At 39.2% G+C, this 16,112-nt stretch overlaps 1 protein-coding gene across 4 annotated transcripts in view; it reads right to left on the bottom strand.

Annotated features, from left to right (window-relative positions):
* Positions 1-1,218: 1,218 nt before the first annotated feature.
* The window catches only part of col5a3a (collagen, type V, alpha 3a), a 217,600-nt gene continuing 202,706 nt past the window's right edge, over positions 1,219-16,112 (bottom strand). For all 4 annotated transcript variants that reach the window (XM_067382579.1, XM_067382580.1, XM_067382581.1 and 1 more), the window contains 20 exons: positions 15,808-15,861; positions 15,576-15,629; positions 15,381-15,488; positions 15,257-15,310; positions 15,105-15,158; positions 14,971-15,024; positions 14,280-14,333; positions 14,081-14,188; positions 13,892-13,945; positions 13,689-13,742; positions 12,320-12,427; positions 11,927-11,980; positions 11,714-11,749; positions 11,377-11,430; positions 10,983-11,292; positions 9,230-9,342; positions 9,051-9,119; positions 8,146-8,379; positions 1,346-5,322; positions 1,219-1,247 (listed from right to left, as the gene is read on the bottom strand). In XM_067382579.1, the coding sequence (XP_067238680.1) occupies positions 5,176-5,322; positions 8,146-8,379; positions 9,051-9,119; positions 9,230-9,342; positions 10,983-11,292; positions 11,377-11,430; positions 11,714-11,749; positions 11,927-11,980; positions 12,320-12,427; positions 13,689-13,742; positions 13,892-13,945; positions 14,081-14,188; positions 14,280-14,333; positions 14,971-15,024; positions 15,105-15,158; positions 15,257-15,310; positions 15,381-15,488; positions 15,576-15,629; positions 15,808-15,861 (1,773 nt within the window). In that variant the 3' untranslated portion in view covers positions 1,219-1,247; positions 1,346-5,175. The remainder of the gene's footprint in view (positions 1,248-1,345; positions 5,323-8,145; positions 8,380-9,050; positions 9,120-9,229; positions 9,343-10,982; positions 11,293-11,376; positions 11,431-11,713; positions 11,750-11,926; positions 11,981-12,319; positions 12,428-13,688; positions 13,743-13,891; positions 13,946-14,080; positions 14,189-14,279; positions 14,334-14,970; positions 15,025-15,104; positions 15,159-15,256; positions 15,311-15,380; positions 15,489-15,575; positions 15,630-15,807; positions 15,862-16,112) is intronic.

A 16,112-nucleotide genomic window follows, 5' to 3' on the forward strand; every position in this document is an offset into this window, starting at 1 on the left:
CGATACATATTTTTAAATGCCGTTTTCTCAAAATACATTTTTTCTCCTACACTGAGCCATGTATCTCCAATTCAGAATCTCTTACATACATTAAACATTGTAGTCCTATTCTATATTCTGAAGGTTTTTACTGAGGGATTTGTTCATATATAATTTGCCAGATTATATACAACATTTTATTTCAAAGAAAAATTGTGAAAATCACATTATTTTCTTAATTATGGAGAGATAAAAAGAGATCCCCTCTGTAAGAACCTTTGACTCTAATAAGTGAAAACAAATGAAAAGAATTCTGAACCTGACTTTTTATACTAGAAATGTGTGCAAATTAGTGCATTCTTATGTAAATAATGCCGCATTTAAGCATAACATGTTAGAAAACTTGTAACACACACAAAAAAAGTTTGAAATTCTTATTGTAATCAATCCATTTGCCCTATTCACCTGCAGCGTCTTGCCTTAATGATGCCAATCTCATTTAGTAATTATTGGTTACCTAATAAGAAACTATATTACTTACTGATTAGTTTAGCTTTTTTCTATATTAGTTAATAGTAGTAGCTGAAGTATTAATGTAGTACTACTTTCTAGTCCTGCATTGCTTCCTGCATAGTTACTTAATAATGATGGCCCATTATTCTAAAGTGTTACCGTGTAAGTTAATCACTTAACACTAAACTGCCAATAATTTACACCACTGGGAGACCACAGACGTTTGTCATTCACTGTATTGTATTGACAGAAAGACAGTTAATAGATTTTTTATACAAAATAAGAGACATTATATCCGGTATTTCTAGGAGAGAAAAAGCATCTCACATCTGTTATTTTCAATCAGAGGTGAGAGATTGCATTTCACTTCTGAATAACTGTTGTAGTTCAAATGCGATAATAAGGTGCTCTAGGAGATGCGCTTGTTGTGCCAACAACATGAAGGCAATTTATTCACTTTCAAGAGGTGAGCGGGTATCTCTTTCTGATTGCAGAATGCTTCGTTTGTGTGCTTATAAATAATTGCAGAGGTTGAGAGGGGAAAAGAACGGCGCATTAGCAAAACACGCAGCAGACAGGGACAGACGAAGGGGAGGTGAGCGGGGTGGGCTGCCAATTCCCTCCCCTATTTCATTGTGTCCCTCCGCAGATATGGTTAATTCTCCTTGGCTCACTTTTTAATCCAAAGCCATTTCATTATTTACGCACACACGTACACACAAAGGGCTGTTTGCTTCCCCTTCTCCTTGTGGTTCCTCTCCTGGGGAAGGAAACAAAAGTTAATTGAAATAAATGAACTGGGGAGTGAATCAGAGTTGATTACATCTGCGAGGTAGGAAGTGATGTTGATTACAAGCGCAGAGAGAGCGAGAGAATGAAGCTGTGGCTAATGAAGAGACATGCTTGTCTGTTGCCTTTAGAGAAGACATCACAGTGTCTCTGATCCTCTCCAAAAAGGCACTCGCCTCAGAACCGAAAAACTGCTTGCGCTCCGAAGACAATGAAAAGGTCTCCTTAAAAGAAAAGAATTTTTTAATTCGCTCATCACTTTTTCACAAATACAGCTGTCAGGCAACGGGTTAGTATTATCATTCGTACTTTATAATAACTGTACACTATGTAAAATTAATAGCACAGACACTATACACAGGAGGGTTCAGAGGTCAGGAATCGGTCAATATTTAGCCACTTTGGGATTGTCCGATTTAACGAGTTTGGTTGTACCATTTAAAGTCATTTCAAATCTAACAACCGTGTCAATAGATAACAAACATTTTTGGATTTATTTATTTATTTACTCTTTGGCATTGGCAGATTTGGTAGATTTTGTAATTTGCTTAATATTCCATATACAAATATCTAAACATTCTTAAATCAATATACATTTATGCTGCCTTAACATGCTCATGGAATGATCGTAAATATGAGTTTCCTAGGTAGAAATTGCACATGAACGCCCTACCATTTCAAAACCTTGAATGCGATGAGCTCGTAATCACGATTTCAGAAGTGGGAATTATCAAATTTCTGATAGAGTGTGAAGGCAGCATTACTTTAGAAGACAAATGAAAACAATTTAACAAAATTAAGTGAGTTTATGCTTAAAACAAGAACAATTATCAGCCAATGGGGTAAGAAAAACTAGAATGTAGATCTCCTGAAGAAAATGTGAGTGGTGCTTGCAGTGGCAAAACTCGGCACTGGGCAGATGCTACAGTGATGCATGTAACTGCAAGAGAGCCAAACCATAATTCTGTATAATGTTCTGGTGCGGAAATATGGCTTCTTTATGTTGCAATGTGGTTGTTAGGATGCTATAAACGGTTGCTAGGGTGTTGCTACACAGGTACCATGGTGATATTTGTTTCTCACCTGAAACAAAAGGGAAACCACCCCCATGTCTGTACAATGCTCTGGTGCTGAAATATGGATTATTCATGTGTTTGTATGGTTGCTAGGGCACTCTAAATGGTTGCTAGGGTGTGATTATACAGTTTATGGAGTGATACTTAAAGACCTTTTGCCAGTCTGAGTCAAAAAAGCCCATCTCCATGTTTCTACAATATTCTGGTGCTGAAATATGGATTGTTAATGTTATTATACGGTTGCTAGGGTGCAGTAAGTGGTTGCTAGGGCATTATTTTCTTAACTCAATGTTTTTGTCTTGTTTTCCAGTAAAATAGCTAAAGATTCTTATATCAAGATGCATTTACTTGAGAAGCAAAATGGTTTAAGATTTGTGACCCTGGACCACAAAAGCAGTCATAAGTCGCACGGGTATATTTTTAGCAATATCCAACAATACATTGTATGGGTCAAAATTATCGATTTTTCTTTTATGCCAAAAATCATTTGGATATTAAGTAAAGATCATGTTCCATGAAGATATTTTGTCAAAATAAAAAATGTATTTTTGTGAGTGGATATGAATAGCTAAGGACTTTATTTGGACAACTTTAAAGGCGATTTTCTCAATATTTTGATTTTTTTGTACCCTCAGATTCCTGATTTTCAAATAGTTTTATCTCAGCCAAATATTCTCTTATCTTAACAAACCATGCATCAATGGCTTATTTATTCAGCTTTCAGATGATGTATAAATCTCAATAAAAAAATAAAAAATAAAAAAAGACCCTTATGACTGGTTTTGTGGTCCAGGGTCACATAGAAAGTCTTGTTTTTTTTTTTATCAAAAATAAGCGAGTTTTTGCTTGAAAGAAGAAATCTGCCAAAGGTGTCAGAAAAAAAAAAAATCATTTTAATTTATTTTATATTTTTAAGTTGTTTTCTCTGACTGCATTGGCAGATTTTATTTTCTTGTTTTCAGCAAAAACTCACTTTTAATACATTTTTCAGAAAACAAGATTTTGCTTCTCAAGTAAATGTATCTTGATTTAAGAATGTTTAGTTATCTGTACTGGAAATCAAGACAAAAATACTAAGTAAGAACTTTTTTTTTTTTTTTTTTGCATTGAAGTAAAAACAAAGTATTTTACCCCATTGGCACTGATTGTTTTTCTTGTAAGAAAGTGAAACCTTTAATTTTGATACTTTTTCAGAAAACAAAACTTAATATCTTATGTAATTTTCCTTCTCAAGTAAATTTATCTTGATTTTAGAATTTTTAGATATGTGTACAGGAAAACTAGACAAAATGCTGAGTAAGAAATGTTTTTCTCAGTGATTTTCTGTTTTCAGCTTTCCTTCAAATCAAATATTGTGTAAAATGTGTTTAATTGATCTCCATTGGTCGACAAATGTTTCTTCTTTGTCCAAATCTACTAACAACCTTTTCAACAGACAGTAGACTTTCTTTTTTTCTTCCAATTTGATGTGGATTTTGAGTAAAATTTGTGTAAAATGCATCTAATCTCAGCCATTTTGTCTACTTTTTTACTTTGCTAGCATACTGTATGCACATTGCCACAACGGTCAACCTATCAGTAAAGACGTTCAAAGACAGTAAAGAAGCTACTGACGTTCCAGATGATAATGTATCTTGCACCATGCAGAGTGTTTATCCCTCCATTAGTGTTAAGCACCACAGACGTTTTCCCTTTTCCTACCTCTGCCCCTGAGACAACAAATTATCATTACACATAGCAAAAAAAAACAAAAAAACAAATCTCTTTAGCACCACAGTGGGAACATACAACAAACAAGACATACCAACAAATATACACAGCACACAATACTCTGAGGTTGACCATCATAAATTCAGATATGAATGAGTTTACATCAAAAAGAAGCATAATTCAGTCAGTCTTCAGTGTAATGCTCATATGACACCCCTTTCCCAATCTAACACAGTAATTCTCATTCATATATGAAGCAATTGAGCCATGTGGAGCAAAGGTTGATACGCTAGCACCATGGAAACATGGATCACTGACAGGAAAACATACTAGGCTGCCCGCTAACAAGACAAGCAGCTTAAGTGAGCAGACTACTTTACATATTAATAAGCAGCTGGGCTCCATTTGAGTCATGCACATAAACTGCTTTGCGTTTTGAAAAGCTTGGGCCTTATTTAACATTGTTTATGTATGAGCGTACACTGATTAAAGATGAGTAACACTGCAAGTTTGATGTGACAGGGAATATTCGAGCGAGGAATTACAAACAGATCGGGGTGGTATTTTCTTGTCAAAACTAGTAAAGAGGTATAACTTCGCCTCAGTTGGCATCACATTGCAGTCAAGGCAGGAAAATGGGTCTCAGATATATTTACTCTTCAATGTCGAAGGCGATCCCTCAAGTGGCAAATTAATTTCAAATCATCGCTATCAAATGAGACAAACAAAAATGAGATCCGTGTCACGGGCTGTAAATTCAACATATATGCTTTGGGCAAGAACGCTCTGTGGCGCCGATGACAGACAAATGATGTATTGGGTTTTCAGCCGGAGCAGTTCTGGGAACTCTAGTGGGTCACGCCTCATAATTTAATCCACAGGTGAGTAGAGTATAGAGACAGGCAGGAAACGAGATAAAAAAGACTTCCCTTTGATAAATGTGCTTAGTTCATCCTGGTTGGCATCCTTGCGTTGCAACCATGGAACTGAGGGCTTTTGAAACCCATCGGATGTTCAAAAGTCATTTAGAAACATGCCACAAACCCAAGGTTTACATACTACGCAATAAATATCACTTGTGGTAAGTCCTGCGATGAGGTGCTCTGTGTTAGCCTTTAAAACACACTGCTCCGACATGGAATCCAAACTTCTGGTTGTTATTCCCAAAGTCCGATACTGCTACATCTATGAGCGGAAGAAGCTCTGATCGTGGCGAGTCAATCTGCAGCACGGTCCTCTCTTGACCCTTACGAGTCTGTGGGAAGAAAATGAAACATGAGCTGAAAGAAGCTTCCTGGTTTTAAGTAGCTTCTCAAGTGTATTTTTGCTCTGAAATGAATTGCTGAGTGTATCCCTGTGAGGTTCTGCGGCTGGATAATGCATTAAACTCCTGCTGAAATAGGCTTATTTGGTGCTATTTTAGAATTAGCGTGTTCTGATTGTTTTTAGCTCCTCGTGCTCCGCAGACGGAAGACTAATTTTGTGATTCATTAAAACTCAAAGAAACTAAGTGTGGGTGTGTTTTTTTCTTAAGGAATTGTTAAACTAATACTTCCCATACAGACGAAATTACTGTTTGCAAACAAACACATGGTGATGGCATAACCAGGTTCTTTAGCAAAGAGCTGTTTTAGATCAGTAGCTTAAAAAAATGGCCCCTTTTCAATTTCTATCTTGATCAATGGATTAGGACTGTGGATTTGAGCACAGATGCTTTTCATATACTCTAGCTCATCAGCTGGGAAATATTTTTAGTGTTTACTTTTACATGCCTCATTTCTTTTTAGAAATTGCACTATACTACACGTTTGAGGGTGTTTATTCACCAACCTGTGGACTAACTGGTTGCCTGAGAAACTAAAATTCTAAATACAGTTATGTCTTGTTGATAGTTTATCTAGAGCCTACATATATTTCTTAACTCCAAACCAAACCACAACATTAACAAACATTATAATTACATTATACACTACAGTTCAAATGCTCACCATATAGAGTAGTGCAGGTATGAATTGTTCCTTCAAGATTTTCCTATGGGTTTTTTCAATTTATGAGTAAAATAAAGCCTGTAGTAAACATAACTTGACAATACTTTGACATTTTGTTCTACAACGTACACTGCACCCATTCACACCCCAAGCTGTCTTATCTAGTTACTTATTAAAAACGTATGTTTTCAAAAATGAACATGACTGCTTCAAAATTCATGTTTTCGATATGGATGTGTAATTTACGTTGTAGAACAAAATGTCAAAGTATATCAAGTTAAGTTTACCACAGGTTTTATTTTACACATGAATCGAAAAACCCCATTATAATGGCCAGAACACACCAAGCCGACGCCGACAAACTAGTGGCGACGAAAGCAGACTGCGGGGTTGGCTCACGTCGGCAGCGTCTGTGTCCAAAGTTGCCCTGACACACCAAACCGACGCTAAACAGCCGACGGCCAAGTAGCACGTCAGTTCTGCGTCTGCGTGAGATGAAATGCCTTTCCGAACCAGCAGGTGGCAGTATCTGAACAGCCAATCAGAATGATCAGATGACCCGATGGACCAACGAGCTCCGACACCGATTCGACATGTTGAAAAAAAGCCGATGAGGACCAACTTCAGCCGACGGTGCGGAACACACTGAGAAAACTTAGTTGGCCAACTAAGAAAAACTGCCCGGCTTGGTGTGTTCCTGCCTTGAAACCTCATAGGAAAATCTTGAAGGAACCAGGGGCGAATTAGTCTTCTCAAAATACCCCACAGATCATTTATTGTAGCTTGTCAAATTTGCCCCTATTTGGGTGTGAGCAAAAACACGCCATTTTTGTCCGTGTCCCTTTAAATGCAAATGGACTGTTGCTCACAGCCGCTTTCCAAAAGAAGGCGGAGCCTTAACAGCTCATGCTTCGGTTGCTCAACAACAACAAAGCTAGAAAATCTCACGCAGACAAAATGAGGATTGTCAGTAACGGTATTCAGCCTTACATTGTTCAAACCGAAGACAGACACTGATGGAGAGACTCAGGAAGAAGTTTTTACTGTGTGTTCACACCAGACGCGACTTGCGCAAATAAATCGCGCTATTCGCGCGTAGTTGGGCGCTTGAACATTTTGAGTTTACTCGCTTCATTCGCGAGTGAAAATCCCTTCACAACAGACGCGAATTCGCGTCATGAGAGGGGCTCTCCCGCTCCTTTATGTGTCCCAGACAATCCCACTGCTTTCTGCACACTTCCTCTGAATAAACACAACTTGTCAGTGGGGAAATAATTGTAAATTACAACGAATAAGCTCAATTGGTCGTCTTTAGTTGGTTTGTAGTCTTAATATGTATATGTATATATAGCTCTAATTGAAAGACCGTTTTTTACAACTTATCAGATTGTCCGACCTCCTCACTCACTTTCTTTCAAACACGATCCTTTTTATTTCTGTTTCTATAAATGTATGAAGATGTACAGCGACGATGATTTTGTCCTCCATTGTTGTTTCAAAATTCTGCCTCAGCTCGCTACGTCACGTCACTGCTAGAGCAAGCTCCTGATTGGTTAACGCGGCGCGGAAATTCGCCAAAGTTCAGGTTTTTCAACTTGCGCAGGATGTCAATTTGCGTCTTTGCATTGACTTAACATGTAAATCACTCGCGCTTACCGCTTCATTCGCATCTGGTGTGAACGCACCATTAGAATGATCTGGACGTTTCTGAAGGATTAGTGGATAAATTTATGTAGTTACTGTGGAGATGACTCAACTCATCGACTAGCATGTGCCGTCATTTGTGAAGCAGTCCGGCGTAAAATGACGGCATGTTAACAACACTCTACTACAACAACTCTTCTTCTTCTCTAAAGCGGCCCAACATGGCCTCACCCCCTTTGTCGCATGTTCTCGGGGACGGATGAATAGAAAGTCCAAAAGAACAGCATTTATTTATCTTTATTAAAGTAAAGATAATATCTTACTGACCCCAAACTTTTGTATGGTATTTTATATGTCCAACGGAAACACTGCAGTGCTGCTCAATGTCATAAATAAAAGCTTCTGGTGTGAGATCACAGTAATCTCATCAATAGAAATCACCTCACCTGACAACCATCATACAGTGACGTTATAAAGGGCGATTCGGCTTGCGTCATCTCTTCGTCGTTGCTGCCGCGAAACCGCACGGCATGTTGATGACTGTGGCTCGTCACGTCGTACCAGCCGATGGAGTTCTGGCAGCTGTAGGTGAAGGTCTGCGTAGCTGTGGCACTGAGGAGCTTGAGGAAGGTCAGTTGGACCACGGGCACTGGGTTTCCATCAGTGTCAATGTAAGTGAACTAAAGAAGTGGGGAATAATGGGTAAGCAGCACTCAGCTTAATCAAAGACAATTCTGTAGACACATTTATTGCGTGACATCCATACAAACTTGCACACCCCTGCAAGATTTTATTTCTAATGAAGGCAAGAGAGAGTGACATCTGTCTGCCTAAATCTTTATAACAAGGTCAGATGTCACACCTTACGAATGAGCTGCAAGTGAAACAGGCCTTAGCTGTTAGTCTCAAGCATCATTTAATGAGTCGAGACGGATGGAGGTCGCTGGCGTGCACTCAAGAGAGTTTGGCTTGAGGCGTTTCAGATAGAGACGCATATAAATTCCATCATATCCTTTTTCTAGACCAGACATAGCATTTATTTTTTTATTTTCATCAAAGACACACACCCATTGAGTGATGCATCTCAGTTGATTGTTTGACAGATTGTTCGTCTCTTTTTTCTATTTTTCGCCATTTAATTTGAGAGTAAAAAGCCTCCATAACAACTGGTCTATTTATTGCATTAGACAATACGTTTCTAACACATTGTGCACTTTTTGTTTATCGGCAATAAAGAATTTGGAGGCAAAATGCTGTATAAAAAGGTGAATAGATCTAAACTTGGTGCTGCATGCATGTTGACAGTCAGACAGTTAAAAGATGAGAGGAAAATATTTGACGAGAAAAGCACCTGTTTGCCCTTTCTGTACTGGCTATACCAACTGCCTGGTTTTTCTTTGTTCCAGGCGGCCAACTTCACCTGTATTGAGAGATGAGGAGACAGATCAGACGTGTTTTTCTTCAGACTCTAGAAGGCCTGTTGAACTGAGACTGCAGGAAGACGTGTGTAGTGTGCGTGAGTATGGTTACCATTTCAAATCTTTTATCAGGGTGCAGACAGGTCTCCCCCTCTGCGGTGAAGTTGCAGAAAACCTTGATGGAGTCTCGATGGCAGCCTTGGTTTGGGTCAATCCAATATTCACCTAAGAGAGGGTGGATTGCAAGATTTCTTTTAAACATTCATTTAGCTGGGAAGACTAATATAGGAGCCAATTCAGTAAACTGTATGTTACTGTTTACTCGTTTGTTACTGAGTATTTAATTTCTAGTATCAATTAAATGAACACACAAAGAGCACAAACAGCTTTTTTCTATTTAAATTTTAACCATTATAGATTTCAAATTAATCAGTGCTATTTGCCAAGGTTATGTGGTAAATTACAAGTTGAATCAGAATGAAAATAAAGACATTCCTGTAGCTCAAACACTAGAGCATGATGCAAGCAACACCAAGGTCATTGGTTCGATTCCTGAAAAATGCAGGAACTTATAAACTGTATTCCACTAATATAATCCAAGTTGCTTTGGATAAAAGCATCTGCCAAATGCATATATGTAAATTAGTTGAAGTTCAAAGAAATTTATATAACCAATTTTGGGTTCTAATATTGTCATTTTAATACAAAAAAGGGAAAATTTTATCAAGAAAAAATTTGTTTTGATATATTCAGATGGTGTAGACAAATGCACATTCAGCATTTTCAAAAGCTGATTCAAGGATCTCAGTGGAGTGGAGTGATGCTATACAGTGCCAGTGAAGTATGTCAGACCTAATGCGATTATAATTGGATTTTGGCAATATTGCAATTAAACATTACCTCATGTAAACACAATACTTCGATCAAACGAATGCGATTAAGCTCATAATCGTAGTAACCATAATTGCATTAAACTAGGTGGTGTACGCCAATTTTAAATGAAATAGGCATTATTACCACTCTGACCAAAGTGTGCATGTGCTCGGACGTACACGGATGCCGTTTGTTGTTCACACAACTTTATCAATGAACTCTGTGACATTATTCTGAAGTTGTCTCTTCTCCAAATTGCTAAACTGTCAACACAACTCTCTGCTTTTTATCTTCATCCAGACGGTGCGAAGAACACGAAGCAGTGTAGGCAAACCCGGCATTGTGATGTTCATCATGGCGCCGAATAGGCTAATATCCATACGTCCATAAAACGTATTTCGAATTTGATGTGAGTAGATAAAAACAATGGCTGGTAACATGCACACTGTATGCCTATCTGAGTGTCGTATAGTCTCGCATAACCAGACCTTCGCTGACGGCAGAATCGCAGCTTTCATTGGCCAAGGAATGCCCAAGAAGACGTTTGACTGACATGTAACGCAACCAAACACAGCTCGTTTTGTTCTGCGTCAGGTTTAGGCCGTGAAAAAGAACTATACTTATAGCGAATAATCAGAGTAATGAAAACTGCATGTAAACTGGAGTGTAGAGTTCTGCTCGTGTCATGTAAACATCTTACTGTGATTTATACCTTACTCTTATTATTAGAAATAATCGCATTATTACTGTGGTAGTCTGCCCAACCACAACCAAGCACTCAGAATTGGCCTGCAAGATGGCGAACTGCACTGTGAAAATTCCATTCAGCTCATATTTCGAAATGTTACCTGATTTGCTTTGCTATTTCCTTTAGTGAACAGACAGCATGTGCAAACAAAACAAGACAGGCACAACCAGCAGGCATTCTTAGTGAATTCCTCCCTGTGGAAGTAATTAATTAACTATAGGGAAATGTATGAAGCTTTCCTCACCATCTTTGTATTCTGGGTGACACAACATCAGCTCCTTGCATGTGCGGGCAGGACTCTCGAAGGTCCCGAGTGGTTTTCTCATGAGCTCCACCTCTGTTTTCATTGAGTTGAGAGAAGCGAACACCTCCTCCATGCCTTCTGGGTCATCCAGAGCCTCGTCTGCCTGTAGAAAATCCTCCATGTTAAGCTGGACTACTTCCTCCTCCTCAGTCTCTGCCCTGGCTCCGACTCCTTGTCGGTTTGAGTGTCTCCTTCGCTTTTTACGTCCCTCTCTGATGGGCAGTGGCTCGATCATGGTGGCTGGTGGGCCCTAGGGAAATAGAGTGATGGAAGACATGAGGAGACAGGATAAAAGAAACAGACAGAAAAGTAAGGAGAAATCATGGTGGCTCACAGGTGGTCCAGGTGGGCCAGCAGGTCCTGGATCTCCTCTTGCACCAATGGCTCCCTTTGTGGGGGAAAAAGCAGAAACAGTTTAGTCAGGCATCCCAAAATTTGGCACCTTCTTCAAAGGCCACTGCCAACTCAGCGCTTCATATGGAGATCCGTTCAGAGGGATTATCCAAGTTGGAGCAGCAGGATAAAACTTTGGCACTGCCAATGCCTTTCACTCAGGTTTCATAACAGAAGCAAAAGCTCAGATCAGAACAAACAAATACCATATAAACAGAGAGAGGCTGAAAATCAAGATTGCAGTGAATAAATAAATATATATATATACACACACCCACCTGGTCTCCTTTAGATCCTTTCTCACCTATTACACCCTACCAGTGAGAAAGAAAGTCACAGTAATGAAAAACAATATGATTTCACAAATCAATTTAAACATCACAGGTACCTTCAAAAGCAGTTGCTGTTCCACACACAAATAAATAAATAAAAAAGAAGGGCTAATGAATAAATGTAGTGAGCAAAGGAATGCATCTGAAAAGGCAACTCACAGACAACCCAGGAGGTCCAGGTGGGCCAGTAGGGCCAGGGGGGCCACCAACGCCCTATTATCAAGAGATCAAAATAATATTTCCACTTAGACCATCATTGATTGATGTCATTCATGCTAACACTTGACAAACAATCTGAAGACAAAATACATATCAGTTTAAATTCAAACGCACCTCAACTTATAAGATACTAGCCATGCAAGATATAATTCAATGTTTTTATTTCAAATGTTGAAACACTACTTTCTAGTTTCTGATTGACTTGTTTGTGGCGGAGAATTTACATACGTTACAATTGCTTACTTTATTTATACATAGACAACTCAGAAAACTGTATATACACATACTGCATCGGTTATATTGTTTAAAATAGCAGAGATGACGTATACATACACCGTCTCCTTTGGGGCCTTGTACTCCCTGATTTCCCGGCAGGCCTCGATCTCCTTTCTCTCCCATCTCTCCTGGAGGACCAATCAGGCCAATAAGCCCAACATGACCCTAGACAGCACAAAGAACAGCAGAGCTACAACTTGTGCACCGAGCCATTACTATTTCCACATGCCATTATTTTGCAGACACAAAAAATATTTCAGCATGAGCACATTGGCGAGAAGGTATTCTTTAAAGGTGCCCTAGAACCCTTTTTCACAAGATGTAATATAAGTCTAAGGTGTTCCCTGAATGTGTCTGTGAAGTTTCAGCTCAAAATACCCCATACATTTTTTATTATTCAATTTTTTAACTGCCTATTTTGGGGCATTATTAGAAATGCAACAATTCTGTGTGTGTCCCCTTTAAATCCTCGCACTCCCCGCCCCCAAGCTCGCGACTCTATAATACATTGCATAAACAAAGTTCACACAGCTAATATAACCCTCAAAATGAATCTTTACACAGTGTTCGTCATGTAGCCTGTAGCAAATCACGTAAGTATGTTATTTATTTGGATGTTTACTTCTGATTCTGAATGAGTTTGATGGTGCTCCGTGGCTAAAGCTAACATTACACACTGTTGGAGAGATTTATAAAGAATGAAGTTGTGTTGATGAATTACAGACTGCAAGTGTTTAATAATGAAAATAATAATGTCTTGTCTCCGTGAATACAGTAAGAAACGATCGTAACTTTAACCACATTTAACAGTACATTAGCAAAATGCTAACGAAACATTTAGAAACTTTTTAGAGACAATTTACAAATATCACTAAAAATATCATGATATCATGAATCATGTCAGTTATTATCGCTCCATCTGCCATTTTTCGCTGTTGTCCTTGCTTGCTTACCTGCATAAAGTCTGTTGATTCGGCTGTGCAGCTCCAGACGTTAATAATGGCTTGTCTAATGCCTTGAACATGGGCTGGCATATGCAAAAGTTGGGGGCGTACATATTAATGATCCCGACTGTTGCATCACAGTCAGTGTTATGTTGATATTCGCCTGTTCTTCAGAGGTCTTTTGCAAAAATCTAATTTACATAAGGATGAAACAATGGTGTTTGAGACTCACTGTATGTCATTTCCATGTACAGAACTCTAATTATTTATCTATGCCGAGGTAAATTCAATTTTCAATTCTAGGGCACCTTTAAGAGTTTTATGGTTAGCTTTAGTGAGAGATGTATTTGTCGTTTTCAAGACTACATTCTCAGCTCTCACAGGCTATATTGTTTGTGTCTTATGTAAAAAACGAGCACATCTATGCTGCAGTCAGGTATCATCATACCTCAAACTGTCAAGCATTTATGATGCTGTCATACCTTATCTCCTTTAATGCCAGGATCTCCTTTCAGTCCTGGTAATCCAGCTGGCCCCTATATAAAGCAAAGCCAGTCACAGAGTGCAATTTCATTGCGAGGCAGAATTTGCTGCAATCCCAAGATCATTTGTCTTCTTTTCTTAGACCAGTATTTGATACAGTTGTAGATCGATATGGGAGAGAAAGAAGTGGTGGAATCCCTACCATAGGTCCTGGGGGTCCAGTTTGCCCTGGGGGACCGTTTAACCCTTGCTCCCCCTGGAGAAGAACCAGGCAGAGTGATAAGTTCAAGATCGATTAAGCAGTCAGAGAGGTCAGTAATAAGCACGGGTGAGTCACATGCTTAGATATCTGTTATCTACAGCAGACTAATGTAGATGTACTTAGACTCACAGCAGAGCCTGGAATCCCACGTAAACCCTCTGGACCAGGGTTTCCTGGGTGTCCCTGTGGTCCAACAGGCCCTGTCTTCCCCATCGGACCCTCTGCACCAGCAGAACCCTGACGAAGATAACAATATTCTAATGTAAAAACATGTACATGCTACATACAGTATGAGATTTTAGATGAAGATTTATTATAAAAGACTTACCTTTGCCCCTTTTTTTCCCTGTTTCCCTTCATTTCCCTCAGGACCTACATGTCCCTGTTAGAAGTAGACTAGTGATTAGATAACACAGTATGGAAATCATTCTGTACTAGGGCTGTGAATCTTTGGGTAGACAGCGATTCAATTCATTTCCGGATTCATAGGTGTTCGATTGGATTCAAGAACGATTTTTGCAAATTCAGAACGATTCAATTTGAGACGATTCACATTAAAATTTGATTAATTTTATTTGATTCTGCATTTTAATATGCATTCATAGGGTTATTGAAATGCTTCCCTCAATGAATCTTAGTCAGGGTGAGAATTACACAGTGGCCTTCAGGAGGTCAGAGAGTAAAGGGCTAAAACAAACAAGCAAACAAACAAAAAACTTTTGTCCATTGTTAATGTTAGTTCATGTTAGTTCTCAACAATGCTACATAACTTTATTTTAATAGCCTATAAAAATGGCATTTGTGGAAATTTACATAAGCCTGAATACTGAATCGCTATAGAATCGCGATTAATCCGATTCTTAGCATTTTACATCGATTACTGACTGAAATTAACGATTCAGAAAACATGTTTCAAGATCAATGCATATGCATCGTCAGGATTTGTAATCGATGCATCGAGAAAACGAGTGAATCGTTACACCCGTATTCTGTACACAATCAACAGTGGCCAAACCTACCCTCCGTCCAGGTGGCCCTGGAGGGCCAGGCTCCCCTGAGGCACCTTGGGGTCCCTGTTAAAAACAGAATATTTGTTTTAATTACTGTCACAAATGATCATCGACATCACAAAGTGCTCAAATATTCTACTTACAGCGTTACCAGGATCGCCATTATCCCCTTTAGCTCCTGGTCCACCATCGATACCCTATAACCAACAATTATTCAAATCACCATGTGAATTCACAATCAAAATGTGAAAGTCTTGAAGCCTGAATTGATTCAGGAGTTTTCTGGCACACTTACATTAGGACCTGGCTCTCCAGGAGGTCCCGAGTCTCCAGGAAATCCAAGGGGACCCTATTGAGAGAAATGGATGATTTCAGAGTAAAATCCTCCTGACAGTTTTAACTATGGGAATAATACTCACTGGGTTCCCTTTGGGTCCATCTGATCCAGGTGTGCCTCTGATTCCGGGGGGACCTGCAGCCCCAGAGGGGCCAGTATCACCCTTCTCACCCAAGTCACCTTTTTCCCCCTTGACAAAGAAGCAACAAGGAAGTTAGTGATACATAGGGGATGAAATACTAATGAGAAAAAGAGGTAAAAGAAAGAAATTACTTACAGGGGGGCCAGTTTCACCCACATTTCCTGGATTCCCTGCTTCTCCGTCCTCACCCTAGACAGAGAGCAAAAGAGACAAACAAAGAGAAGAAAGCAAAAAGAAAGCGATCATCCATCATACTTAGGCTTACATGTTTACATAGTTACAGAGGCAGCACCCTCCAACAAATAAAAACAACCTCCCCCATTAATCAGGCAAACACTTGTACATAGACACAGTAAGAGAGGTCTACCTTTTCTCCCACCACTCCTGGCTGGCCCACTCCGCCCGGCATGCCCTGAGGACCCTTGCCACACAGAACAAAACTGAGTCAGTTTCATACATAATGCATGCAAGGCTGTCTCCTCTACTTGCAGTGTGTTGACATTACAGTGATGAGATTACAGACTACTGAGCACAGTTTCTGTATATATGTAATCACATTTTATTAAGCTAAAACGCCATATTGTTCAGCTTCCTCCTGGCTGAGGCGTTTATGGCTGCTGTGGCTGAGTATGAATGTCTAAACTAAAGTGGCTGCCCTGGTCTCTGGAGTCT

This window comes from Chanodichthys erythropterus, chromosome 3 (genome assembly GCF_024489055.1).
Source record: "Chanodichthys erythropterus isolate Z2021 chromosome 3, ASM2448905v1, whole genome shotgun sequence".
Lineage (NCBI taxonomy): Eukaryota > Metazoa > Chordata > Actinopteri > Cypriniformes > Xenocyprididae > Chanodichthys > Chanodichthys erythropterus.